The 26674-nt window shown below is 46.2% G+C and overlaps 1 protein-coding gene across 3 annotated transcripts; it reads left to right on the top strand.

Annotated features, from left to right (window-relative positions):
• Nucleotides 1-6728: 6728 nt before the first annotated feature.
• On the top strand, nt 6729-23721 carry LOC121168044 (28S ribosomal protein S31, mitochondrial-like). Of its 3 annotated transcripts, XM_040997811.1 has the most exons (8): nt 6729-6888; nt 9277-9564; nt 11992-12150; nt 13878-14012; nt 16205-16284; nt 18187-18330; nt 21076-21224; nt 23559-23721. In XM_040997811.1, the coding sequence occupies exons 1-8, from the start codon at nt 6764-6766 to the stop codon at nt 23622-23624; spliced, it is 1146 nt and encodes a 381-aa protein (XP_040853745.1). In that variant the 5' UTR covers nt 6729-6763; the 3' UTR covers nt 23625-23721. The 3 variants fall into 3 exon arrangements, with proteins under 3 accessions (XP_040853745.1, XP_040853744.1, XP_040853746.1); XM_040997810.1 differs by lacking the exon at nt 23559-23721 and having other exon boundaries at nt 21076-21353; XM_040997812.1 differs by lacking the exon at nt 23559-23721 and having other exon boundaries at nt 16211-16284; nt 21076-21353.
• Nucleotides 23722-26674: the final 2953 nt, after the last annotated feature.

Here is a 26674-nt window from a genome sequence, read left to right on the forward strand (position 1 = left end):
TGGACTGGCACGAATTTCGTGAGCTGTGAGGAAGAAGAAATGGCGCAGGGTCCAGGGTGGGATATTGGAATAAGTCCTTACAATCACACGTATAGACTGAGGTCACATAGGATAAGGGAGGAGGTGTTGAGCTTATCTATGGAACCCATCAGTTGTTTCCATACCCTTGTTTGGAACTCTTCTGTTTTGTATATCCCACCAAGTGTTCTCATTCACATGCTGTCCACTCAGTTGTTCTCATACAAATGATATCCAGTCAATCACAGAAATGGCATCCATCCAGTTGTTCCCTTACACGTATCCACACTTCTCTCTGATACATTATTAGTTTACCAGTAACAAATATCTCTGTAGCACCTGCTATATGGGAGGCACTGTGTCAACCTAAACTTAAACCTGACCTTGAAATTGAAAAGTGACAGCAGTGGCCAACCCTGAGAAATCTCAGTATAAGCAAGGGAGGAAGAAGTGTTTTTTCTCTCTCTCTTTAAAAAAAAAAAAGATTTATCTATCTATCTAATTATTTATTAGCAAAGTCAAATATACAGAGAGGAGGAGAGACAGAGAGGAAGATCTTCTTTCCGATGATTCACTCCCAAGTGACTGCAACGGCCAGAGCTGAGCCAACCCAAAGCCAGGAGCCAGGAGCCTCTTCCAGGTCTCCCACGCAGGTGCAGGGTCCCAAGGCTTTGGGCCATCCTCGACTCTCTGGATAACTTGTAGTACCTAATACCATTACAGGGAAAAGGGAGACTACCTTGCTTGGTTTTTGTCTCACAGGAGAGAAGAATTTCAGTATGGGCAACAGCGAGCAAAGCAAAACTTTTTTTTGTTGTTAAGATTTATTTACTTATTGGAAAGTCAGATATACAGAGAGGAGGAAAGTGAGAGAGATCTTCCATCCAATGATTCACTCCCCAAGTGAGCGTAACGGCCGATGCTATGCTGATCCAAAGCCAGGATCCAGGAACTTCTTCCTGGCATCCCACGCGGGTGCAGGGTCCCAAAGCCTTGGGCTGTCCTAGACTGCCTTCCCAGGCCACAAGCAGGGAGCTGGATGGGAAGTGGAGCTGCCGGGACCAAAACCAGCGCCCATATGGGATCCTGGTGCGTCCAAGGCGAGCACTTTAGCCACTAGGTCACGCCACTGGGCCCCAAAGCAAAACTTGTTAAAGTCAGGCCTCCTGCGGTGACCAACAGGAGAGGGGCTTCCAAGAGGGAAAGGCCCAATCGAATGGCCAAAGTGATGTCTTTTATCCACCATTTGTGGGGAGCAGCATAACAGCTAACAGTCAACCAAAGGGTGGGAATGAACCCCAGCAGGAGGGCAGAACTGCATTCCTAAGATGCTGAAAGCAAAACGCCCTAAGAAGAGTGTGATTGGGAACTCCTTTCTGTTCTCCTGATGAAACTAGAGCCACTGCCTCCCACTGTCATAACAGTACAAACTCCGGAGCGGGATCGGCACTTCACCTTTCCAAAGGCAGCTTCTGCGGAGAAAGTAAGCATTCCATACGCTTTCAAAGGGACTGCCCCCCTTGTAATCCCACCAGGGACCTGTCCCCAGCTCCCTAGCAGCCCACCGGTCACATACAATACACATACTATGTAAATCGTTGCTATACTAAGTTTTTATTTATGGGCTTTTTAATTGTTGTGCTATTGTTTTGATGTTTTTGGTTAGGTTGGGGGGAAAATAGGTTCCACCTGAGGTTGGTTGAGTCCATGATTTTAGAAGTGGTGGGTGGGCTGGCTATGACTATAAATTGCTAGCGGGGGGGCACAGAGCAGAAAGGTGTGAAAAGAGATGCCTTCTAGAACACGAAAGATGGTTTTAAGATGGGCCTTGTCAAGGTGGGCTTTGTAAAGTGCGTGGTCCCTTGCTTGGAGTGTGACCATCACTTAGAGTTCCTGAGCCATGATCACCACGCGTTAACTTTGCCTGCTGACACACTGCATTTGAGCTGCCAGCCCTGCAGCCCTCAGGGATGCAGCTACTGCCTCATCAGAGTTTAGCACTAAGGGGGTCTTGGGAGGACGGGGTGGGGTCACAGACCAGCTGGAGTATACAAGTCCCATGGACATAAGAACCGGTGCTTCTTCCTTTCAGGGAGCTTTCGAGGGTGCATAGGTGCAGGCAGAAGGTGTGAGGGGATAGCATTCTGATATGGGAGTAGAACTCTTTGTGGTCCCCAAGCAAGGCTCCACATGAAGGGCAGTGTTAGCTACAAGAAGAGAAGGAGCTTCTGGATTGCCCAGGGGGCCGCTGGAGGTGTCCCCCAACAAAGACGAAGTTGGGGTAGGCTAATGACCAAATGCCTCTGAAGACATGTTCAGCCAGAGAGGGCACTGTGTATTGTACATCCCAAACCACCTGGACCAGCACTCCCAGCAATGGGAAGAGCTGGAAGTAAAGGTCGTCCCAGGGGCCAGTGAGGTCGGGCATCAGGTTAAATGCCCACCTACAACACTGGCATCCCATATGGGAGTGCCGGTTGGGGTCCAGCTCCCTGCTGATATACTTAGGAAAGCAGCAGAAGATGGCCCAGCTCACTAGTGCCCTGTCACCCTTATAGGAGACCTGAATGGATTCAGGTTTCCCCCCTTCAGCCTCGAGCAGCTGTGGCTGTTGCAGTCCATTTTGGGGAGGGGATCAGTGGATTTAGTAAAGAATCACAAAATTCTAACCTTGATCTTTGTTTTATAATGCAGCCAACCCTTCCTTCCTATATTGTAGTTTTCATTTTCAATATACATTGCATGCTATAAAATCTATTATACCTCTTGTTTAATGTCAGTTCCTCCCTCATTTCTACCCCTATCTCAGACCATAAACCCTGCCATAGCAAGGTTCTCTTGGTTTAGCTGATGCTTCCCTGGCTTCAGAACTACATGGGTCATTTTGGTCCTCTCTTACTACACATGGCTACTTAACTGTAGCTGAAATACAATGTAATCAAACTGGAAAGTCAACTTTTCACCTGCACTGGCCACTTGGGACTAGTGGTTGGCTACTCCACTGGGCAGGACAGACGAAGAACAACGCAGTCGTTACCAAATCCTCAGTTGAATGTCCCTGATAGAGATTAACAACTCACATGTTGTGGTATCTAGTGAATATTTGTGGGATGAAATTCTGAGTTGTTTTTCTTTTTAACACGAGAGAAGGTTAAGAGCACAGGTTCCAGAGGCATTTTGTTCCTCCACTAGGAGTTGGGTGGCCTTGGGTAAAGTACTCTGTCTGTGCTTTTGTTTCTTTATCTACAGATTAAGAGTAGTGTGTATCTCTTAAGAGATCTTCTGGTTCACTCCCCAAAAGGGCCACAACAGCCAGAGCTAGGAACATCTTTTGGGTCTCCCACATAGGTTCTGGGGGGCAAGGACTTCAGCCATCTGCTGCTGCTTTCCAGACCAAAAAGGAAGCTGGATAGGCAGTGGAGCAGCTGGGACTCAAACCACTGCCCATCTGGAATGCCAGCATTGCAGACTGAGCTTGAAACTCCACTGTGCTGGCTCCTAAAGGTGGCCAGCTTTTAGCAGAATGAGACATTAAGTTCAGGATGGCTGAAAGCCACAATGGGGGACAGTTCATACGTTCCACCAAGTAGAAAGTTCTCACTAGTCCGTAATAAAATAAGATAGGAATATATCTAGAGATTAGTCTTAGAAATAGCATCTATTTGTGTATTTTTGTGCCACTCCAGTGCAACATCTCTGTGACCCTAAATTCATTAAAAGATAGTACCGGGCCTGGCATGGTAGCCTAGAGGCTAAAGTCCTTAGTTGCACGTGTCGGAATTCCAGATGGGCTTCGGTTCTAATCCCACCCGCCCTGCTTCCCATCCAGCTCCTTGCTTGTGGCCTGGGAAAGCAGTTGAAGACGGCCCAAAGGTTTGGGACCCTGCACCCACATGGGAGACCCGGAAGAAGCTCCAGGCTCCTGGCTTCGGATTGGCTCAGCTCCAGCTGTTGCAGCTGCTTGGGGAGTGAATCATCGGATGGAAGATCTTCCTCTCTCTCCTCCTCCTCTTTGTATATCTGACTTTCCAAATAAAAATAAATAAATCTTAAAAAAAAAAAAAGAAATGGAGTATCCAGGACATCAGCTGGTGCTTATATTGGATGCCAGTGCTGCTGTGAGAGAATTAGCTTCCTCTGCTACTACAATAGCCCTCACGCTCTGTAATTCCAAACTTCAAATTTGTGAATTAACCAGATTGACTCTACTAATCAATGGAAATCGCTCTATTTTAGGAAACATGCATTTACAATTTTGCTGGAGAGATGAAATGTCTACCTGCAACAGTTTGACAAGATCTGTGTAACAGGCCCTCAGCATAATCTGGGACACATGAATCATTGTCACATTGTTTCAACGTTCATGACTATTTTAAACAAGCTATCACATCTTTATGTTGAAAGCATTTTCTCTGATCAAAAGCATCTGCATTTAGACATGTTGTGTTGAAATGCTTGTATGGCCTCCATCACTAGACATGTGCCCACTGAGAGTTGAAAGTGGTTAAGTCACAGCTTGAGTTGCTCAGCTCCCAGGTTTGAGTGCCTGGCATGAGTCCCTACTCCCCTTCTCCTGATCCAGCTTCCTGCTGGTGCACAGCCTGGCACACAGAAGATGCTCACTCAAGCATTTGGGTCCCTGCCGCCCATCTAGGAGGCCTGGATAGAGTTCTGGGCTCCTGGAGTCAGCCTGACTTGGCTCTGGCTGTTGCCACCATTTGGGGAGTAAATCAGTAGATGGAGCATCTCTCTTTGTGGGTCTTTGTCTTTTCCTTTGTCTCTTTATCACTCTACCTCTCAAATTAAATAAAAATAAATACTTTTCTAAAAACTGCTTTCAGGCTTGGCGTGGTAGCCTAGTGGCTAAAGTCCTTGTCTTGCATATGCCAGCATCCCATATGGGCACTGGTTTGTATCCTGGATGTTCCAATTCCTGCGCAGCTTCTTGCTTGTGGCCCAAGAAAGCAGCGGAGGGTGGCCCAAAGCCTTGGTATCCTGAATCCATGTGGAGATGTGGAATAAGCTCCTGACTCCTGGCTTTGGATCAGCAGCCGCTTGGGGAGTGAACAGCAGGTGCAAGATTTTTCTCTCTGTCTTCTGTAAATCCTCCTTTCCAATAAAAACAAGTAAAATAAATCTTTTTTTAAAAAAACCCACAAAACATGTCATCACTAACTCTATTCCAAGATAAGCACCAGAAATTTGGAGATGGGCAGCAAACCCTCATCTTCTAAGTACCTTATAATACAGTGAGGGAAGACAGCACACCGAGAATTCCAGCGCCACCTGCAGGGTGTGGGGCAGTAATACAGAAAGGGATGAGCTGATTATACCTGAAGACCAAGACTTCTGCAGAGGGAGACGCTGAGCTTTGCAGTAGGAGACAGGCAGAACAAATGGTAAAAGAAAGCCTGTATTACTGTGCAATCACCAGAGAGGAAAGAAGGGGTTCTATTTTGGCTCAATGCAGGCCGGTACGACGCGAGGTGACAGACTCTCCAAAGAGGCCTGGCTGATTTGGAGAAGTGCGCAGTTTACCAGACAGCAGTAGAAAGAGCCTTGAGTCACACGACACTGGGAGAAGGCGGGCTTGTCCCAGAGAGGTGCTGAAAGTGTGGATTCTGGAATCGGACCAGCCCGTCCCTCAAGCCTGACTCTCCTGCTTTTCAGCTTCGTGAGGACTGAAGTTTCTATAAAGCAGCAGAGGGAGACACAGTATGTGAGCGTCTGCACCCATGAGGGAGACACAGGAGAAGAAACTCCTGACTCCGGGCTTCTGGCTGGGCCAGGTGGCAGCCAGGAGGCTAGAACTTCACTCAGGGCTATCACTAGAGCCATGTGCTGCAGCTGCTCTTCCCAGGCCATAGCCAGGGAGCTGGATCCGGGATGAAACAGCTGGGCTGCCCAGGTGGCCTTCTGATTAGCTCCAAGAGCAATTAGCTTTTGTTAATTAAAGCGTGGAAAACGGAGATCTGTTTTCTTTCACGTCCAGATGTAAAGGTAATTACAAAGTTATAGTGTTTAAAAGGGAAAAAGATGTGTTAAGGTCAGGCCGGGCACGGTAACCTGGAGGCTAAAGTCCTTACCTTGCATGCACTAAGATCCCGTAAGGCCACCGGTTCTAATCCCGGCAGCTCCACTTCCCATCCAGCTCCCTGCTTGTGGCCCGGGAAAGCAGTCGAGGATAGCCCAAAGCCTTGGGACCCTGCACCCATGTGGGAGACCTGGAAGAAGCTCTGGGCTCCTGGCTTCAGAACAGTGCAGCTCTGGCCGGTGCAGCCACTTGGGGAGTGAATCGATCGAAGACCTTCTCTGTATATCTGACTTTTCAGTAATAATAAAAAAGACGTGTTAAGGACACACTATCCTAACTTTTAGAGGGGGAAAAAAAACAACCTTTTTGGTAGTGTTCTTTTGACAACACAGTGAACTCTGTGGATTCTTTTCTCCCAAACAGTATTTTGCATACGCGTTGACTGCATCGGCGCTCTCTCCGGTCCAGCCAGGCTCGGCTCACCCTCGTTGACCTCAGACGTGGACCTCACCTCCTGTCCAGCACCAGCTGCCGGAGTGGAGTCCTGCGGAGGCGGCAGGCGAGGCAGGAACGCAGCCATGCTGCCTTGTTGCACACCGGAGTGCAAAACAAGAGGGACCGACTCGGCTAGAGAACGGAAGTCGGGGGGACGTGTTTGGCAGAGGGACGCCCTCTTCCGGTTGCGGTGCCGGGGCAAGTTGTGTGTCGGCGATGTTCCCTCGGGTCTCCCCGTTCCTGCCGCTTCGCCCCTTGCGCCGGCTGCCCTTGCCCTGTGGAAGTCGGGAGGCCCCGAGCACCGCGACGGCGTTGCTCGCGTCTCCGGCGGGAACAGTCAGGTGCGGCGGGCCCCGGGCCTCAGTCCACTCGGAGTTTCAGCTCTGCCCGCTGACCCTCGCGTCCACTCGGGCCCGCCTCCTCCGTGCGTGCTCTGGCTGCTTGGTGTCGGTGTGGGCGACTCCGTAACTAACGCGCAGCCCCTGCCCGAGACGCCCCCGCCAGCCGGGGGAAGCCGTGGGGTGGGCGGGCTCTGTTGACCTGGCGGAGCGAATCGGGGGCCCCCTGAGCGTTGTCGGTGAGGTTTGGGGTGTCCTTGGGGGGAAGTGGGCGCAGGACCGCCGCTTGGAGGTGGCCAGCACAGAAAGGAGGGGTGACCTGTGAGTGGCCTCCTGCTCACGCACGCCCAGCGGGCCCGCTTTGCTGCACGCGCCGGTGGGATCTGGAGGTTGGTTCTCCTGCTTGCCACCTTCCTTGTTGACTTTCACATCCCGTCAGGTTTTGGAGTTCTCGGCCCCTCTCCTCATTCCAGCTGCTTGCCTTAGGTACCCTGGGAGGCAGCAAGCCCGACGGTCACTACCACCCACGTCGGAGATCTGGGTTGGGTTTCTGGCTCCAGACTTTGGCCTGGCCAACCACCAGGCCATTTTAGACATTTGGGGAGTTTACCAGCTAGTATATGGGAGAGCCCCACCTCTCCATCTGGGTGCTAATTGTGTGGGTCATGCAGTTGGTTGTCATGTTGGTTTTCAAGCGCCTAATATGATCATCTCTGACAGTGTTACAAGCAGGTCCGATCATGTATTTCAACACTTGTGGAAATGGCCATTTTCTTTTTGCTTCAAGTGTCTCTAGCCTGGCACTGCCATTGGGAACTTGACAAAAAGCGCACTTCGAGGGATTGATGGGAGAGAACGAATGGACTAACATGTTTACTTTTTGTTGCTGACTTGTTTTTTGAAGTTCATGCATAGTTTTTTCATTAACATACGTTTTCTGTGATTTGGGGGAAGCGGTCCAGTACTGCCAGGATTTGATTAGGGGTCTTGACATCACCTGTGCTGGAATCACCCGGGACCCAGGCAAGTTGCAGTGCCTGTGAGTCTCCTGGGACAATTGCTACGAATTTAGATAACAGAAGAGATAAAACCTATCCTGGAAGATAATAAGGCCAAAGCAGTGTAGCATTGCTTTTCGCCTGGACACTTGTTAGAAATGCAGAATTGTGAGCCTGCCCTCAAAACTGCTGAATTAGATTTTTTTTTTTGTAGTACAACTGGTTCTGTGTTTTAGCCAGTGGCCTGGGTAATTCCTGTGAACATTGAAGTTTGGAAGCCGGAAGCAGGTGTTTTGACGCACCAGTTAAGATGCTAGTGGGGACAGCTGCGTCCCCTGAGTTCCAGCTTGGGCCTGATGGGGGCCCCAGGTATTGCCTACAGTTGCAAGTAAGTCAGCAACTGGGCGAACTGTGTTGTGTTTCTCTGCCTTTCAGAATAAAGTTTGAAAAACAGGGCTGTGGACTGTGAACTTCATAAGACTGGGGACCGTGACTGTTCTTACCAGCAGGACAGCGGTGCCTTGCCTGGGGCCCAGCAGAGTAGCTATTCACTATAGCTAATGAATGACTTTATATTTGCCTACTCTGTTGTTGTTTTTAACATCATAGTAAAAGAGGGCTTGACCCTATGGGATAGAATTAGGGATTTGTTACTTAACAAATCTGCTGCAGGGGGCCTGGCGCTGTGGCGGAGTAGGTGAAGCAGCAGCAGATGGCCCAGGTGCTTGGGGCCATCTGACAGCGTGTGGGCATGAAGCTTCTGCCACCTGGTTGTGGTGTTCTTTTTCAGACATAGCTTACAAAGAGAGCAGATGACTTAGCTGGCCACTGAATATTTTCTGTTCTGATCTGGCTTATTTTCCTACTGCATGAACGTGGCAGTGGGCCATAGATTTGCACTGGGTACCTGCCTGAGCCACAGGTCAAACCAGTCTAGAGCTCGAGCACAGTGACAGCTTTGATTAGGGGAGGGATTTTTTTTCATGCAATGTATTGATTGAATCACCTAAGTGGACCTAAATCACCTAATCGAAATCACCCCAAGGACCAGGCGATTGGTATCGGCGCATTTGTCCCTGTGTGGTAGGACTGAAGTCGCTGTGAGCTCTGAGCCACGTGACCTAGGACCTGGTCCTCCTGGTGCTTATCCAAAGTAGGGGTGGTAGGTGTCTTCTGTGGGTGTGAGCAGGCTGCTGGAGATCCATCACCTGAGTGTATGCTAATGGTAAATTGCTAGTGTTATGACTGTAATAGCATACAAAAGCAAGCAGGAAAAGGCTCCCGTTGAAACAGTTTGAAAATGCGCAGAAGAAATCTTGTGAATTATTGCTTTGTTATTTTGTGGGTTTTTTTTTTTTCATTGTTTTTTTTTTTTCTTTAATACATCTTCTAGAGCAAAAAATAACAGCCAAAGATATTTCAGCACAAATAATGTGGCCTACTGCAAGAAAAATGAACAGTCCGTTGCCGGCAATGAGATTTCTGAGACTACTTCCAAGAGTCCAGAGACAGCAAAGGAAAATACAAAAAAGGACTTGTTGAGCATTATCAAGAGTATGAAAGTGGAATTAAGCGCAGCAAATGTACAGACCACAAGGCCACCCGGCCAAAGGCTGCCGACCAGTGTGGAGGCCAGGGCCGGCAGGCCTCCGCGGGCCGCGGACGAAGCCCGGGGCAAGAGGTACATGGTGACTGCAGTTCTTTCCAACCTTGCTAGGCTTTTCTTTTAGCCAAACTTAGTTTGAATCTGTGACTTGAGAGATACTGAAATAATGAAGAATAACTTTCTACTGGTCAACACAATTATTAGGGATCCTAACAATTGAGGGGAGGGAGAACAATGACGTAATTGAGAATTCTACACATTTTCTTACACACTGACTGGTGTTGTCTGCTGCCGTTTAGTTGCCTCTTTACACTGAGTGGTGTTGCTTGCGTCTTGACTGAAAGATAACTTCATGTCTGTAGGGGATTTCTTTGAAATTGCTGCTGGGATAGAATAGCGTCTGCCTTCCCTTGGCCAGTGATTTTCAGCTTTTTTTGTGTGCTTAAGGGCTTTTTTATGAGGATTCTTCAGAAAAATTCATGTAAAATGTAATTAAGGTAACTTTATTTTGGTGCATAAAAATCTTGTAATCCTTGCATAGCTTTTTCAAAATTCACATTTTTCCATGAATTTTTAAAAGACTCTGTCATTTCTTACATTTCTCAAGAGTATCATTTCATTGAATCTAATATGCGTGATTTCTTAGCATTCTGTACAGTTTAAATGCAGTGTTTCATATTAGCAATACCTAAAATACAGATGTATTTTGATTTGATGACATCATCAACTCAAGAAATAAGGAATGTAGATTTCGGAAACCCTGATTTACAATAATATAGATTCTGGTTTTCAGTGGTTGTTAAATGTATTTTTTTTGGAACATCTTAGTTTATACTGTCTGTAGAGATGCTTGGGGAACATGTAATTTGATGGTAGACTAGGGTTTACAGTAGACACTTATTCCTTTTAATAATGAAGCTATGCAATATATACAGCAATGTAAAGAAAAACAAATATTTATCAAGGATGACTTGATAATTTCTGTTTCATAAATAGGGGTGGACCTGGATAGGCCATGATTTTCTGAAGGCTGGTCTGCCCCACCAGATAACTGGTGGCTGAAAACTGTAGAATATCAGCTGTATTGTTGGCAACATTTTCAGGACAAATGGAGCCCTCGCTGATAGAATCTCCTGGCCTTGGAGAAGCACAGGGACCTGCTGGGCACGGCAGGTAGGGCTTTCTTGAAGGCAGTTCCTCTGGTTGCTGCCTGTGCTCAGTGGGGCCCTTGGGGGGGGCTGTAAAGGTGGCCTGGTTCCAAGAGGTGCTGACCCTGTGAGGCACTGAGCCGAATCTGGTTTTGTTGTTGTTGTTGATTTTACTGGGATGTACCAAGATCTCCAGTGGATGCAGCGATATCCAAAATTTCTAGCATCTGCTCTTTCTCTGAACCAAATAGCAAACTACTCTGATCATTGAGTGAAAAGACTTCTGCTAGTTATTAAGTAATGCCTCTAGATTATTTCTAGTTTTCATTATTGTGAAATGATAGTATAATTAACATTGTGTGTTCACTCAGGGAATTGCCATTAAATCTCTTGCACTGTTCAAAGTACTAGAAAAAGAATATTGAATACAACTGGGCTGTTGTGCTAGCCTAGTAGCTAAAGTCCTTGCCTTACACATGCTGGGATCCCATATGGGGACCGGTTCTAATCCCAGCCACCCCACTTCCCATCAGCTCCCTACTTGTGGTCTAAGAAAGCAGTCGAGGACGGCCCAGAGCCTTGGGACCCTGCACCCACATGGGAAACCCAGGGGAAGCTCCAGGCTCCTGGCTTAGGATCAGCTGAGCTCCAGCCATTACAGCCACTTGGGGAGTGAATCAGCATGTAGAAGATCTTCCTCTCTGTCTCTTCTCCTGTTTATATCTGACTTTTCAATGAAAGAAAAAAAAAATAAGTCTTTAAAAAATTACATTGAATAAAACTAAGTGGCTGCTTCTTACCCTAGAATGAGGATTGGAGGTATAGAAGAGGGGCTAAACTTACACCATGTGTGCGTGCGCGCACACACATGTACATGTGTGTACACACACATTACATATGTCAGCCTGAGGTGAGTGTTCTTCCACAGTGTGGATGTATCATAATTTATCTGTTCTACTTATAGACCTCTAGCTTCCATTTTGGGGCTATTATGGGTAAATCTTTTATGACCAAGTTTAACGTTTTTTATGTGGGCTGGCAATAAAAAATGTTTTCACATTAAGTGGCATCTCATTTAAAAATTCTGATTTGTAATCTTTAGGATTGATCCTCTCTCCACCTTAAAATATTGTTCTCAGGATTAGCATTGTACTTTAGGGAGTGTCTGTTGGTTTTAACATTTCAAAGTTTGTATAAAACCAGCATATGTAATGTTTGAGAATTCCTACTTAGAAATGGAATTGAAGAATCATTTCTCTGAATGACAAAGTTTCCCCTCTAAATCACTGAGTTTTCGTTAGACTGAGGCATAAGAGCCGCCCCCATCTTCCTGGCTTCCTGTTTGTTTCTGCAGAGCCAAGCCCCTGAGTCCTGAGTTGGTGGCAGCCGCATCCGCTGTTGCGGATTCTCTTCCCTTTGATAAGCAGAAGACCAAGTCAGACCTGCTCAGGCAGCTCCGGCAGCATGAGGAGGACGCGCGGGCACTGAGAGATGGGCCAAGACCGAAAATTAGGTCAGTAAAACGCGGCTTTATCAGTAAGATATGTATTTCAAAATGGGTGATTTTGGGTCGGTCATTCACGCAATAGGTACATGTATGTATGATGTGTGTCCTGAATGGAATTCTAACTAGTTGGGTTTTTTTTTTTGTATCTTAAATAAGATCATAGCCTTTTTAAAAAGGATAGATACAGTTACAGAGAGAGGGGGAGAAAGATAGATCTGCCATCCTCTGGCTCATGTCCCAAATGGTCACAGTGGCGGGGGCTGGGTTAAGCTGAAGCAGGAGCCTGGAGCTTCTTTTGGGTCGCCCACATGGGGGAGAGACCCGAGCACTTGGGCCATCTTTGCTGCTTTTCAGGCACATGAGCAAGGAGCTAGCTCCAAAGAGACTGCAACACTGGTCCCAAGATTATAGCTTTTCAAAAATCAGAAAAGGGGCCAGCACCCTGACAGAGCAGGCTAAGCTTTCACCTGCGGTGTTGCCAACACATACGGACCCTGGTTTGAGTCCTGGCTGCTCTACTTCTAATCCAGCTCCTTGCTTATGATCTGGGAAGGCCAGTCCTTGGGTCCCTGCACTTATGTAGAAAACTCAGAGGCAGCTCCTGGCTCCTGATTGCTCAGCTCTGGCCTTTGCAGCCACTGGGAAAACTAGCAGGTGCAAGACCTTCTCTTTCTCTTTTTTAAAATTGAGTTATTAAATTTCCTTTAGAAAATACTAGATTTTCTCAAAAGAGAAATGGTAAATTCAGTAATTTTATTAAAAATAAGTAAGAAATAAGATAGTCATTCTAGAAAGATTAATTTTCTTCAATTAGATTAAAAAAAGATGCTGGTTTTGTGCCCAACGCAGTGGCCTAGTGGCTAAAGTACTCTCCTTGAACGCACCGGAATTCCATATGGGCACTGGTTCTAATCCCGACAGCCCTGCTTCCCGTCCAGCTCCCTGCTTGTGGCCTGGGAAAGCAGTGGAGGACGGCCCAAAGCCTTGGGTTCCTGTACCCGCATGGGAGACCCAGAAGAGGCTCCTGGCTCCTGGCTTCAGATTGGAGCAGCTCCAGCCATTGCGGCTGCTTGAGGAGCTTGGGGAGTGAATCATCGGGCGGAAGATATTTCTCCCTATCTCTCTTCTCTCTATACATCTGACTTTGCAATAAAAAGATAACTAAATCTTTAAAACAAAATGCTTTTTTTTTTTTAAAGATTTACTTTAAATTTGGAGCTGAGACTATCCGAATCCAGGAGCCAGGAGCCTCCTCCACGTCTCCTATGCGGATGCAGGAACCCAAGGCTTTGGGCCATCATCCACTGCTTTCCCAGGGCACAGGCAGGGAGCTAGATGGGAAACGGGGCCGCCAGGATTAGAATCGGTGCCCACATGGGATCCTGGTACATGCAAGATGAGGACTTCAGCTGCTAGGCCATTGTGCTAGGCCCTACCCTAGTTTTTTCTGTTTTTCTTTTCTTTTTCTTTGTTTTAAAGATTTGAGAGGCAGAGTGACAGAGGAAGTGATAGAACCAGTTTATTCTCCAAATGGCCGCAGTAACTAGGGCTGGGTAGGGTGAAGCCACAAACCAGAATCCATATGTGTCTCCCACATGTTGGGAGGGACTCAACGTACTTAGAACATCTGCTGCTACCCTCCCAGACAATGTTAGCAAGGAGCCTGTGATTTAAAAGCGTTTATCGTTATTCTATAGCTGAATTTTTAATGCATTTGACTTTTATTTTTTCAGTTTCGGTAACATAATATCAGATATGAAAGTTACCAGACCTGCCGCAGTTAGAGCTCGCCCAAGACCAGAGCACCAGATTCAGTTTGACGAAGAGTCTGACAGCTCGCCTGAGCAGTCTGCCGATCTCAGGAAAAGGTACTGGGGCTTTGCCGTGTCTTGGGGTGTGGACGGTAACTGTGGACCCCTCACCGCCGGCACGTGTCACTGCCGGCAGGAAGCCAAGGCTTGAACGCACTGACACCTGCCTTCCTGCTCTCCACGGACCATTTCCTGGAGCGGAACAAGTGCTCTGGATTTACTGTTTTGATTTTTTACTGTACCGTAAACCAAAACGGGTCCTACCTCACATCTGTACCTGTTAAAGCAACTAAAACTGACAATTCTGGAAGATGAACATTTATGTAAGCATTGTTTTTCACTCAATATTCTTGTTAACATTGTATATTTACATACCCTTTTTATTTCTATGAATAATCACTTTCTTCATACCTTAAAGGTGTGAAACCGTGTGTTACTTGAGAATTGAAAATTGTTATGTATTTACATGTAATTCTGTCCTTTTTGTCCTGTAACCCCAGCAAGCCGTGGCTGGAGTGGGGCTAGCAGCTCTTTCGTGTGGTCTGACAGAAACTGACGTGTCTGTGCTCAGAGGCTGTGATCACAGTTGGGGTGTCATCCGCGCACGGTGTTACCCCAGGATTTTGCTTGAGGCGCCGTCTCAGGAGCAGCACTTAGCTCCTGGGCAGTTCACTTACAGATTTGTCCAACATAGTTGAAAAGGTGGCCTGCCATCCCCATAGGAAGTTCAGGAGGGTACAGTGATGGTGGCCGATCGTTTGAATTACTGGTGTCTATGATGTATTATGAAATACAGTGGAAAATGCACTTGGGCTTTAGTTAAGGCTGTTCAACTGGATCAGTTAATCCTTAAGAATATTTATCTGATTCTGTCTTCCTCCCATAGTTACATGTGACTCCTTTAGAATGCTATGTCATAATCTGACTTGTACTGCTATTAGCTGCTGTTAAAAATTAAAAGGCAGCAAGGGAGAGATGAGAGAGAGATTTCCGTGCATATGACCACAATTTAAAACCACCCCGAAGGGGACTAAGGGGGAGCAGTGGTGAGATCCCGCTGGTCACTGCTGTGACTTGTGTAGGATTGGGGAAATCCTGAGAAAGTCTAGACACAGACTGACACCTTCTGTTTGAAACGGAGGGATCCTGGTGGCAGAGCGTCACTGGCCTTCCCACAGTCGGCACTGCCAGGGCCTGGAGCTGCCATCTGTCCGTTCCCCAGTCCATAGCGCGTCGGGCCAAGACCAGGATACGAAGCACTGAGTTCTGGGGCACGAAGGTCTTTGTTCACAATCCCTGGGCACCTGCTAGAGGAAAAGTCTATGACTGGAGTTATTTTCTCCAAAGTTAATATGCAATTTGCATTTTCTTCCTTTAACAGAAGAATGACCCAGGAAATAATTCAAAACTATTTTTAAAACTAACTATATGGTTTTTAAATCGGTTCTTAACCTGCCAGTACACTCATTTATAATATATTTTTTACCACCAAAATAATGTTTTGATTTCATTTCCCTAAACTTCTTGGAGTACCCTCGTTTGTTGAAGTAAGTAAGCGAACTTCTGAATAAAGCAATTGGTTGAAGTATAGCAGAGTAATCTATTAACCCTGACATTAATTTGAGTAAAAATAATTAAAATGTCTTATGCTTTTATTAGAAATTAGGGCGATTTAATCTTTTCAGTTATTTAGAAAAATAAACTCTTTTAAGTGTTTACTGTATTGTGAAGCAAAAATTCAAGTGCATGGCCCGGCGCAGTAGCCTACCGACTAAAGTCCTTGCCTTGCAAGTGCTGGGATCCCATGTGGGCTCTGGTTCTAATCCCAGCGGCCCCCTTCCCATCCAGCTCCTTGCTTGTAGCAGTCAAGGACAGCCCGAAGCCTTGGGACCCTGCACTCATGCAGGAGACCCGGAAGAGGCTCCTGGCTTCAGATCAGCTAAGCTCCAGCTTTTGTGGTCGCGTGGGGAGTGAATCAGCAGATGGAGGATGATCATCTCTGTCTCTTCTCCTCTCTGTATATCTGAATTTCCGATGAAAGTTGAAATACATGTTAAAGAAATTCAAGTGCAGCGTTTCCTCTTCTACTTACGAGTCCTAACCATGTGGCAGTTTACCTAAATTTCATTGCTGAGAGTCAATGAAATTGTTTTAAATCTCTATGTAGAGTATTTCGTGTAAATTTGTTATAAACAATTTTGACTGATAGTGTATATATTCACTAAAATGTTTTTTTCTTCTTTTTATAGTGTTAGGAGAGATTTATTCAAAGGGAAGAGACTTAATATTTTTAACATTGAGACATTTACTGAAGAAGAACCTAAAACAGGTTTGTTCAAAGAATAACACTTTCTTTTTCCTTTTCTTTCTTTCTTTGTTTTTATAGCACTATTTATCGGGTGGGGCAAACATTCAAAGAGCTTTCAACAATGTTCTTAGTGTTTTGGTTATATCAGAGTTGAGTGTTTTGGTATTTCATCTTGCCGTGGTCTGGATCCTATACGTGGGTGTAGTTGTTGTTGGGAGGCAGGCACCACCTACTGCATGAATGAGAAGTAAAAAGTGACAGGTCTTTTTTTGGGTAGAATGTGGAGAATTGCCCACCATTTGCATGCAGCTCTGCTGTTACAAGCCTTTAGGTAGCTTACTACCAAAAGGAGTCGGCTCTCACAGAGCTTCCTTATCGGGGTCATTTCTTTATTGTCAGGAGATGTGAAGAAAAGCTTTGGGGAAATGTCTGCAGACTCATAGTGGTTTTGGTTGTTCATTTTCCTAATACCTGGTTAGTGTTTGTCACTTTTTCTCCTCTGGGTGGGAAGTCGGCTGTTTCACATTTACCATTTCAAGTCTGCAAGATAATGAGTGCCCTCCTGCTTGACATTAGATCTGGCTTACGGAAAAAATAACAGAAGACAGTACAAAAAAGGCGTCCAGCTTACAAGCAAGAGACATTTCAAAGACTAGAAATAGAGCCAGTGTTGTGGCATGATGGGTTAAACAGCTACTTGTAAAGCAACATCCACGCTGAAGCACTGGTTCAAGGCCCTGCAGCTCAGCTTGCACTCCAACTTCCTGCTAATGTGCCCAGGAATGCAGCAGATGATGACCAGCTTGGCCGTTGTGGCCATTTGGGCAATGGATCAGCAGATGAACTCTCTCTGTACTTCACCCTCTCTCTCCAAGTCTGCCTTTCAAATAAAATGAAGCATTTAAAAGGGAAAAACAAGATAGAAAAATGTAGTATGATAATAGTACTCAGCCACTGTGATAAGCCCTTATTCATAGGATTGATGATCAGGATTGAATGAGCTAATGCCCAGAAGTCATTCAGTGCAGGCTGAGTACTTGGTGCCCATTTTACCATTTTACCACTGTCATTGCTCTCTTCACTTGCGTCATCTTTTTTTAAAGTTTCATTTGTTTTTATTTGAAAAGCAGATTTATATAGAGAAAAGGAGAGTTAGATATTCCATCTGCTGGTTCACTTCCCAAATGGCCACAGTGGTCAGAGTAGGGCTGGTCTTAAGCCAGGAGCTTCATCCAGGTATCCCACATGGGTACAGAGGTCTGACTTGAGCTATCGTCTGCTACTTTCCCAGGCACGTTAGCAGGAAGCTGGAAAAGTGGAGCAGCCGGGACTCGAACTGGTGCCCATATGGTGTGCTAGGGGTGTTGGCACTGTATGCAGAGGCTTTGCCTACTATTACATGGTGCTGGCTCTTGCATTTATTTATTTATTTGTTTATTTACATTGGAAAGTCAGATTTTCACAGAGAGGACAGAAAGGTCTTGCATCTGCTACTTCACTCCCCAAGTCTTGTATGTGCCAGGATCCCTTATGGGTGCCAGTTTGTGTACTGGCTGCTCTAATTCCCATCCAACTCCCTGCTTATGGTCTGGGAAAGCAGTCGAAGGTGGGCCAAAGCTTTGGGACCCTGCATGTACACAGGAGACTCTTCAGAAGCTCCAAGCTCCTGGCTTCGGATTGGCTTAGCTCCGGCTGTTGCAGCCATTTGGGGAGTGAATCATCGGACAGAGGATCTTTCACATCTCCATCTCTCTGTGTATCTGCCTCTGCCTTTCCAATAGAAATAAATAAATCTTAAAAAAGAAAGGTGATTATCACATAATACAATGTTAATAACAATAAAAAAAAGGTGATTCCTGAGTTATTATAATAATTAGATATGCACTTTGACTTGTTTCTACCTGAGGTGTTTTTGTCCCACAGAAACACCGCCTTCACTCTGGGATATTGAATTTGCTAAGCAGTTGGCTGCAGTCAGTGCACAGCCCTTTCAGAATGGCTTTGAGGAGATGATCCAGTGGACCAAGGAGGGGAAGCTGTGGGAGTTTCCGATTAACAACGAAGCAGGTACGCATGAGCCTCAGGGGCTTTTCCAGTTCAGACGCGGGGATTGTTCCTACCAGGTGTTCCGTTTTCCAGCCTGCATGTTTGTGTGACACTCAAAACCCTGTGGACATCTTTGTGGTGTCCGGAAAGAAATTGGACAGTGTTTCAAGAAAAGAATATGAGTTTTACTTAATTCTAGATATTTGATATGGAAAAGAAAGAAGTTCCTCTGTGTGGCATAGAATGCATTATGGGTTAGCACGCAAGTGTTGGTAACCACAGACGATGACAGATTTCCAGCTGCTGAGCAGTGTTACTTGGTGAATGTTCTCATATATTCAATACTAGAAGTGAACTTACAAGTTAATTTTGGAAAATCTTCCAACCCTTAAAAGGTTTGCTGGTATCTTTTAGTCCTAAAACTATTACATTTGTGAGATGCAAGATAATAAGCTGTGACTTAGCAGGTAAAGCCACTGGCTGTGTTGCTAGAATCCCATATGAGTGTCATTTGAGTCATGGCTGTTCCAGTTCTGATCCAGATCCCTGCTAATGTGCCTGGGAAAGCAATGCAAGATGGCCCAGGTTTGTGGGCTTCTGCAGCCACATAGGACATCCAGAAGCGGCTCTGGGCTCCTGGCTTCAGACCAGCCCAGCTCTGGCTTTTGCAGTCATGGTATTGTGAACCAGCACATGGAAGCTCTGTATTGATATCTCCGTAGCACTGACTTTCAAATAAATAAATCTTTAAAATTTTTCGCATGTGTGTAAAGTATTTGGATATGCTACTTGAACCAAAATGATAAGGGAGTTTGGAAATCTTTGTGGAGTGTAGGTTCTTTGATCTGGTAAAGGAGCAGTATACACAGTCCTGTGTGTCGTCTGGAGATGTGCCTCTTCCTCCTAGGGAAATCAGCATTACTGGGTCTTTCTTTTTAATTATACCTCTGTTGTCAGCAGACGTGATCATTCTGTAAATCTGTTTTCACTTAAATACCCATTTACTTTGTTTAAGGATTTATTTATTTTATTTGAAAGAGTCACAGGGAGAGAGAGAGGAGGCTTTCCATTACAGGTTCACTTCCTGAGTGCCTGCTACAGCCAGAACAGAGCAAAACTGGAGCCAGAGTGAGCAGCTTCTCCCTCCCAGGTCTCCGTCGTGGCTACAGGAACCCACGCGCCTGGGCCGTCTTACAGATTGTTTAGCGCAGACTCAGCAGTCTGTATGATTATACAGTGCATGCTGTAATGTGGCATGCTGTTTCATCTATTATCTTTCAAGAATACATCTGTTGGGGCAAAGGTTTGGCCCAGAGGTTAAGTTGCATCTTCTATCAGAGTGCCTGGGGTTCAAGTCTTGCCTCTGCTGCCAGTCCAGCTGCTTGCTAATCTGGACGCTGGGTAGCAGCAGGTGGTGGCTGCCCCCCTGTGGAAGGTGCAGGCTGACCTCAAAGCTCCTGGCTTCTCTTGGCCCAGTCCTGACCATTGCGTGTATTTTGGAAGTCCACCAGCAAATGAAAGGCCACTCTCTGTCTCTGTTTTTCTTTCTGCCTTTCAGAGAAATCAAAATTCTTTTTAAAATAAAACAAAACACTTGGAGAGACACAGTCAGTTTTGCATCTGCTCTTTCACTCGACAAATAAACTACAGCATTGAGGCCTGGGCCAGTTTGAAGTCAAGAACTCATTCCATACTCCAGTGGGGGTGCAGAGTCATAAGTATTTGGGCCACCTTTCACTGCTTTCCCAGGCACTTTAGGACGAAGCAGTGCCCGTATGGGTTGCACTGCAGCCATTGGCTTAACTCATGACACGAAGTCAGCCCCTGTTCCTCTTGTTACTAGTCGTTTTCTATGCTCTGAGGCCTACTCTGATATTCAAATATTCATGTCTCGTCTCATGCTTTTCCTGCTTTTTTGTCATTATTAATCTGAAAATCAGACTTATTGAACTGCCGTTCACTGGTTTACCTCCAGATTCTTGCAGCATCTGAGACTGAAGCCAGCGAGTAAATCTGGTCTCCCATGTGGGCGGCAGGGACCCAAGGACACATTAGCAGGAGGCTGGAATCAGGAGCCAACCCAGGCTCTCATGAGAAATGCGGGCGTGTCGGGTGGCAGTGTAATTGCTATAGCAAGCACCTGGCCCATTCAAACTTTTTAAAAATTCATGTTACCAATTTAAATCTTATCATTCTACTTTCAGTCTACCTGTGTTGTTTGAAGTGAGTTTGTTGTAGACAGCTTATAACTGGACCATATTTTAATACTCAGTGTACCAGTCTTTGGATGGATGTATTTGGGCCAATTATAAACGTTTAAATTATTGATGTTAGTATTTAAGTTGCTTGTCCTACTTTTTGTTTACGTTTTCTCATTCCGCTATTGATCTTCCTTGACTTCCTGTGAGCTCTAATTCTGTGTTGTTTAAAATGCAGTTGGTGTGGTTTTTACTAGTTTTTGGATTTGGAATTTCATTAGTAATACTTACTTCTGCACCCTGAGCATTTACAATCTGCAAAGCATTGTAGAAAAGCTTTCAATACTTTGTATCTGTTTAATCCTCACTAAAGCCTCAGGAGGATTCTGCCGGAGGAGCTGCTGCGCAGAGAAGCTGATCAGTTAGCTCACACAGTTGTTAAATTACAAACAAATTTAGGTTGAATTTGAAAGTTTATGGCTCTAACTGTAATGCTAAATTACATCACTGGTGTTAATTTTATGTCACAGGCTTTACGTTCAAAGTAATGCTCTGTCTCCTTCCCTAGGTTTTGATGATGATGGTTCAGAATTTCATGAACACATTTTCCTGGATCAACACCTGGAGGGTTTTCCAAAACAAGGACCAATCCGCCACTTCATGGAGCTGGTGACTTGTGGCCTTTCCAGAAATCCGTATCTCAGTGTGAGACAGAAGGTTGAGCACATAGAATGGTTCAGAAATTATTTTAATGAAAAACGGGACATTCTAAAAGAAAGTAACATACAGTTCAATTAAGACTTCGGAAGTTTTTGTTTGGATACTGTAACTAAATAAAATAGTTAAACTAAAAATTTTCCTGTATTACATCTAATTTGACTGATAGAAAATTTTTTAAATATAATGGTACTTGGTACTCTTGCATAAAGAAAAATATGTCATTCTTAGGGTCAAAAGAATTTTAGAGAACTAATGTTTTAGACAAGTCCTCAAACCTTTTCCTTTTCATTCAGTGACCATACTTCTTTGAAATATAGTTGTTAGTCATTTATCTGATGACATCAGAGTGCTGTTAAAGCAATGGAGATGATTTGGTGGGATTTTTATGCATAGAATATGCGTGTTTACATAGATGTGTATAAGCCTATTTCTATTTTATATATGTTTAGCACTAAATTCACCTCTTCTCAGTAAGGAAAGTAGAGAAGTATCCAGAGGGGTACGGTTCAGGGAAGAAGGGGCCGTGACCCGGAAAACGGGAGCAGTGAGCTGCTCGTGTACTAGGACACTGTATGGAAGTGGAAATGACTGAAACAGAGCTGAACACGCCCATGCAGGTGCAAGTATTGCCGCAGAGTGCATGCAACGTGATACCGATTTATAACATTCAAAAAGCAAAGCTGGGTAGGGGTAGGGTGGGGTTGTGTGAATGAGGAGGGGAGCCCAGGAGCTTCAGCAGTAACCATCTGTTGCTGGGTGAAAGATTCACTGGTAGGCAGTTTATCTGGCTTGCTTTTTTTTTTTTTTGTAAGTTTTATTTGAAAGAGAAAGGGAGAGACCAATGTAGACGTGTCTTCCAGCTGCTGTTTCGCCCCTCAAATGGCCACAATGGCTGGAACTGTTACAGGCTCATACCAGGAGCCCGGAACTCCATCCAGATCTCCCACATGGATAGCAGGGGCCCGAGTACTTGGCCCGTCTTGCGCTGCCTTCCCAGGCTCCCCAGCTGGAAGCTGGATGAGAAGCAGAGCATCTAGGACTGGAAGCAGTGGTGCAGTGTGTGATGCTGGCCTCCTCACAGGAGGTGGTTTGGCTGGGCGCACTACCACGCTGGCTCCTATCCTAGTAATCACAATCATCAGTCTTTTGGATATAACATTTTCTTATATTTTAAGGAACGAATGAAACAGGTACATAATTTAAAGATATGCAGAGCAAAGACAACAGAAGAATCATAGGATTACAGAATTCCAAGATACTTCTTGTACAAAAACAAGCTAATGGGGACTGGTGCGGTGGCATACAGGCTGATCTGCTTTGTGGTGCCAGTATCTCATATGCGTGCTGGTTCGTTGTCCCAGCTGGGAAGCGCCACTTCTGATCCAGCTCCTTGCTCATGGCCTGGAAAAGCAGCAGAGGATGGCCTAAGGTCTCGGGCCCCTGCCCTCACGTGGGAGGCTGGGAGGAAGCTCCTGGCTCTGTTAGTTTGTCAAGCATTGACTGAGCACTGCTCCATGCTGGGTTAAATGCATTGGTGAGGCTTTTCCTGGCCTGACAGCAACGTCTTTGTGACATCCCAGGAGAAGCCTGCTCTGCCTTCTTCTCCCCTCTCAGTGCCTACCACAGCACTCTCTCCGTTACAGCATTTCCTGTCCTGAACTCAGGGGCCAGGATGTGTCGGCTTCCGTTGCCTCGGGTTCTGGGTACAATACCTGGCATACTGTGGGGCACTCCATGAATCCAGCTGAATGAGGGAAAGAATGGATGACCGTCATGGGAAAGAGGCCAGGACTCCGTTGTCATCCCATGTGATGGGTGCCAAGGTGGGGAAATGGTTAGAGAATCCCTTAGTGTGTTTGTGCTCTCACGCTGGGGAGGAGAGGAGGGGGCATCAGAGAATTCATGGAAAATGCATAATAATGAAAAATCTATACATGGTCTTCAAAATTTTTGAGCCAAAATACTTTTTTTTTAATTCCATGTACATTTTGAAGCACCCTCACTCAATGGGCATCCCAGACTGGGTAATTTCCATAGAACAGGTTTGACCATCTGCTGAGGGTCTGGTCTCTGCTTCCGTGGCGGTGCCTTCAGCCTGCAGCCGTGGGGGTGGCGTGGCGTGGTGGTTGTGTCCACATGTGGCAGAAAGGGAAAGAGGGACAGGCTCCTTCGGTCAGGTCCTTTTATGAGATGCTCCACTGACGGGGGGCCCTCCTAGGACTCACCTCTGAAAGGCCCCACTGCTTTCTTAGCAATCTGAAGTTTTTGGAGGGGATGCTTTGAAACAGAGCGGAACAGCATGGCCTGTGACAGTTGGTCTTTTCCATCGAGGAGACCTGCGAGAGACCAGCACTGTGCGAAGGATGCGGTGGTTCTAATTCCAGGGTGCACAGTTAAGAGGGGCCATCTGTCTGCAGCTAGAGACAGGCTGCATTCTCCCAGGTCAGCTTACTCATAATACAGTAATACCCCACCCTGCAGGTACAATATTTTTTATTGACTGTTCTGTCTATAGTGCAGAATGTGTGGAAGGAAGAAGCATATTGTCTATAGTCCCTCTATTTTAAGTGCCTAATTCTTTTTTTTTTTTTTAAGATTTATTTTTATAGCAAAGTCAGATATACAAAGAGGAAAGACAGAGAAGATCTTCTGTCCGATGGTTCACTCCCTAAGCAGCCACAACATCTGGAGCTGAGCCAATCCGAAGCCAGGAACCAGGAGCTTTTCCAGGTCTCCCATGCAGGTACAGGGTCCCAAGGCTTTGGGCCGTCCTCTGTTGCTTTCCCAGGCCACAAGCAGGGAGCTGGATGGGAAGCAGGGCTGCCGGGATTAGAACTGGTGACCATATGGGATCCAGGTGCATTCAAGGTGGACTTTAACCACTATGCTATCGTGCCGGGCCCTAACTACCTAATTCTTATGTTAGCCTTTATTTTGTCATTTTTTCCTAAAACAGTCTTTAGAATTTTTGCTAACATTTCAAAAAATATTTATTTTTATTTGAAAGGCAGATTTACAGACAGATCTTTCACCTGCTGATTCACTCCCCAGATGGCCGCAAAGCCCAAAGCCGAGCTGATCTGAAGCTGAGAGCCAGGTGCTGCTCCCAGGTCTCCCATGAGGCCACAGGGTCCCAAGGCCTGCTTTCCAGGCCCTTAGCAGGGAGCTGGATCAGAAGTGAAGCAGCCAGGACACAAATGAACCAGCACCCATGTGGATATGGGGAAGCACACAGGCAATGAGCTTCTCATACCACTGTGCCAACTTTTTGAAAATATTTATTTTTATTGCAAAATCAGATATGTGTAAAGAGGAGAGGCGAAAGAGGAAGATCCTCCATCTGATGATTCACTCCCCAAGTGACCACAATGGCCAGAGCTGCATTGATCCGAAGCCAGGAGCCAGGGATCTCTTCTGGGTCTCCTATGCGAGTGCAGGGTCCCAAGGCTTTGGGCCGTCCTCGACTGCTTTCCCAGGCCACAGGCAGGGAGCTGGATGGGAAGCAGGGCTGCCGGGATTAGAACCAGCGCCCATATGGGATCCCAGGCATTCAGGATGGGGACTTTAGCCGCTAGGCCACAGCGCCGGGCCCAAGGATTATTTTCTATTTAGAGATGGTGACATTCTTGGAAAATATGTAGATTGAAATCTATTGAAATGGCATCACATGAAGCTGCCCATTCCACTGACGTTCTGAAATCTTTCATCATGTAAATAATTTCCATGTCTCTTATAATAAACTAATGCTGTCTAAAATGATGACACCCATTGTCTGAATTTCAGCTCCACTGTTCTGGTATAAACATTTCCAAATAAAATATATAAACTGAAAAAAAATTTGTTTTGAAAGTTTGAGGTAGTGCTCCTATTATATACTGGTCTATTCCCCAGTAAAGCACAACAGCTGGAATTGGGACTGGGACAGGCAGGAACCAACACGGGTTTCCTGTGTTGGCAGCATGGACCTAAACAGTGAAGCCATTTCCTGCTGCTTCCTAGGGTAGCCGTCAGCAGAAAGCTGTAACCAGAGCACCCGAACCCAGGCACTGTGCCATGGGATGCAGCCATCCCAGGTGGTGTCTCAGTGCCAGGCCAGATGCCTGCCCCAATCAGAAGCTGAGGATGGCAGGAAAATCTTAATGAAACCTGTTGAGGTATTAAACATCAGGAATCTAGTCACCCATGCCACCTGGCTACTGTGTGACGAGGGTGCAGGCCCAGCCAAAAGGCAGCACACACTTCAGAGCTGAGGAAGGCAGATCCCTTTCTCTGCTGCCTTCATTTACCCGTGTGGGAAACGGAGCCCCTGGGAGAGTAAGTGGAGGGCATGGCTGAGATGAGTCCCCAGGTCTCAGGGAAGGGCCCACCCGGCTGAGTCCCGGGTCTGCACATAAACACCGGTTTAAGCAGAGAATTCAGTCAACTCGGGAAGTGGGAGAAGTGGAGTGAGAGTCTTTTAGAAAATGCCTTGAAAGTTTGTGAAGCGTGTGGCTTTAGACACAGCTGGGACGGTGAGGGGAAATTCTCAGTTGCCTCAAAGTCCCCTGTGCAGAAGATGGCAGGATGTGGTTTCTGATGGGCACTGGGACAGGAGCGCCTTGGTTAGAACTTACTCTTTTTTATTTGACTCATCCACATTTGTGTATTTTAACAGCCTTATTATCATTGATATATAATATATGCAAAATGTGATATTTTTGATACACAAGGATGTGGTGCAATGATTACCATAATCAAGCTGATTGCCACACCTGTCCTGTGTAGCCACCCTTCACAAGGGGGTATGTGTGCATTTATTATTGCTAAAATATTTTTAGACTTACAGAAAAGGTACAGAGAATATTTGAGAACTCACAAAATCTGTCTACCCAGGTTCTACCAATTTTAACAACTTACATAACTAGTTCAGCGACCAACTGCCAGCAATGGACTGTCACCCCGCACTGTTAACACACACCTGCGAATGTTGCCATCGCTTCCCCCATGTCTGTTGGGTGTTCTGGGATTCAGCACAAGATCCCATGCTGCATTCAGCTTTTCTCTTTGTCTCGAAGATTTTATTTGTTTGAAAGGCAGAGTTACAGAGAGGAGCGAGGTCTCCCTGGTTCGCTCCCCAGACGGCTGCGGTGGCCAGCGCTGAGCAACAGGGACACAGGCACCTGGGCCATCTTCTAGACTCACTCATTCAGACGTAACTGCTTTCGGAGGCCTCTGCCTCTCCCCGTCCTCCTGGGTGTGCTGAGCTCCTGTCGCACGTGGCCCCCCGACCTGCCGCCATCTCACCTGCAGAGCCCTTAGCAAGCCAAGCGCCTCTTCCAGGGTTTGGTACATGGCTGTTGGGACCCAAGCACCTGGGTCATCCTCTACCGCGTTCCAGCCACATTAGCAGGGAGCTCGATTGGAAGTGGAGCAGCCGGGTCTTGAACTGGCACCCACAGGAGGTGATG

This window comes from Ochotona curzoniae, unplaced genomic scaffold, assembly GCF_017591425.1.
Source record: "Ochotona curzoniae isolate NIBS_2020 unplaced genomic scaffold, NIBS_Ocur_1.0 patch47, whole genome shotgun sequence".
NCBI classification, from domain to species: domain Eukaryota; kingdom Metazoa; phylum Chordata; class Mammalia; order Lagomorpha; family Ochotonidae; genus Ochotona; species Ochotona curzoniae.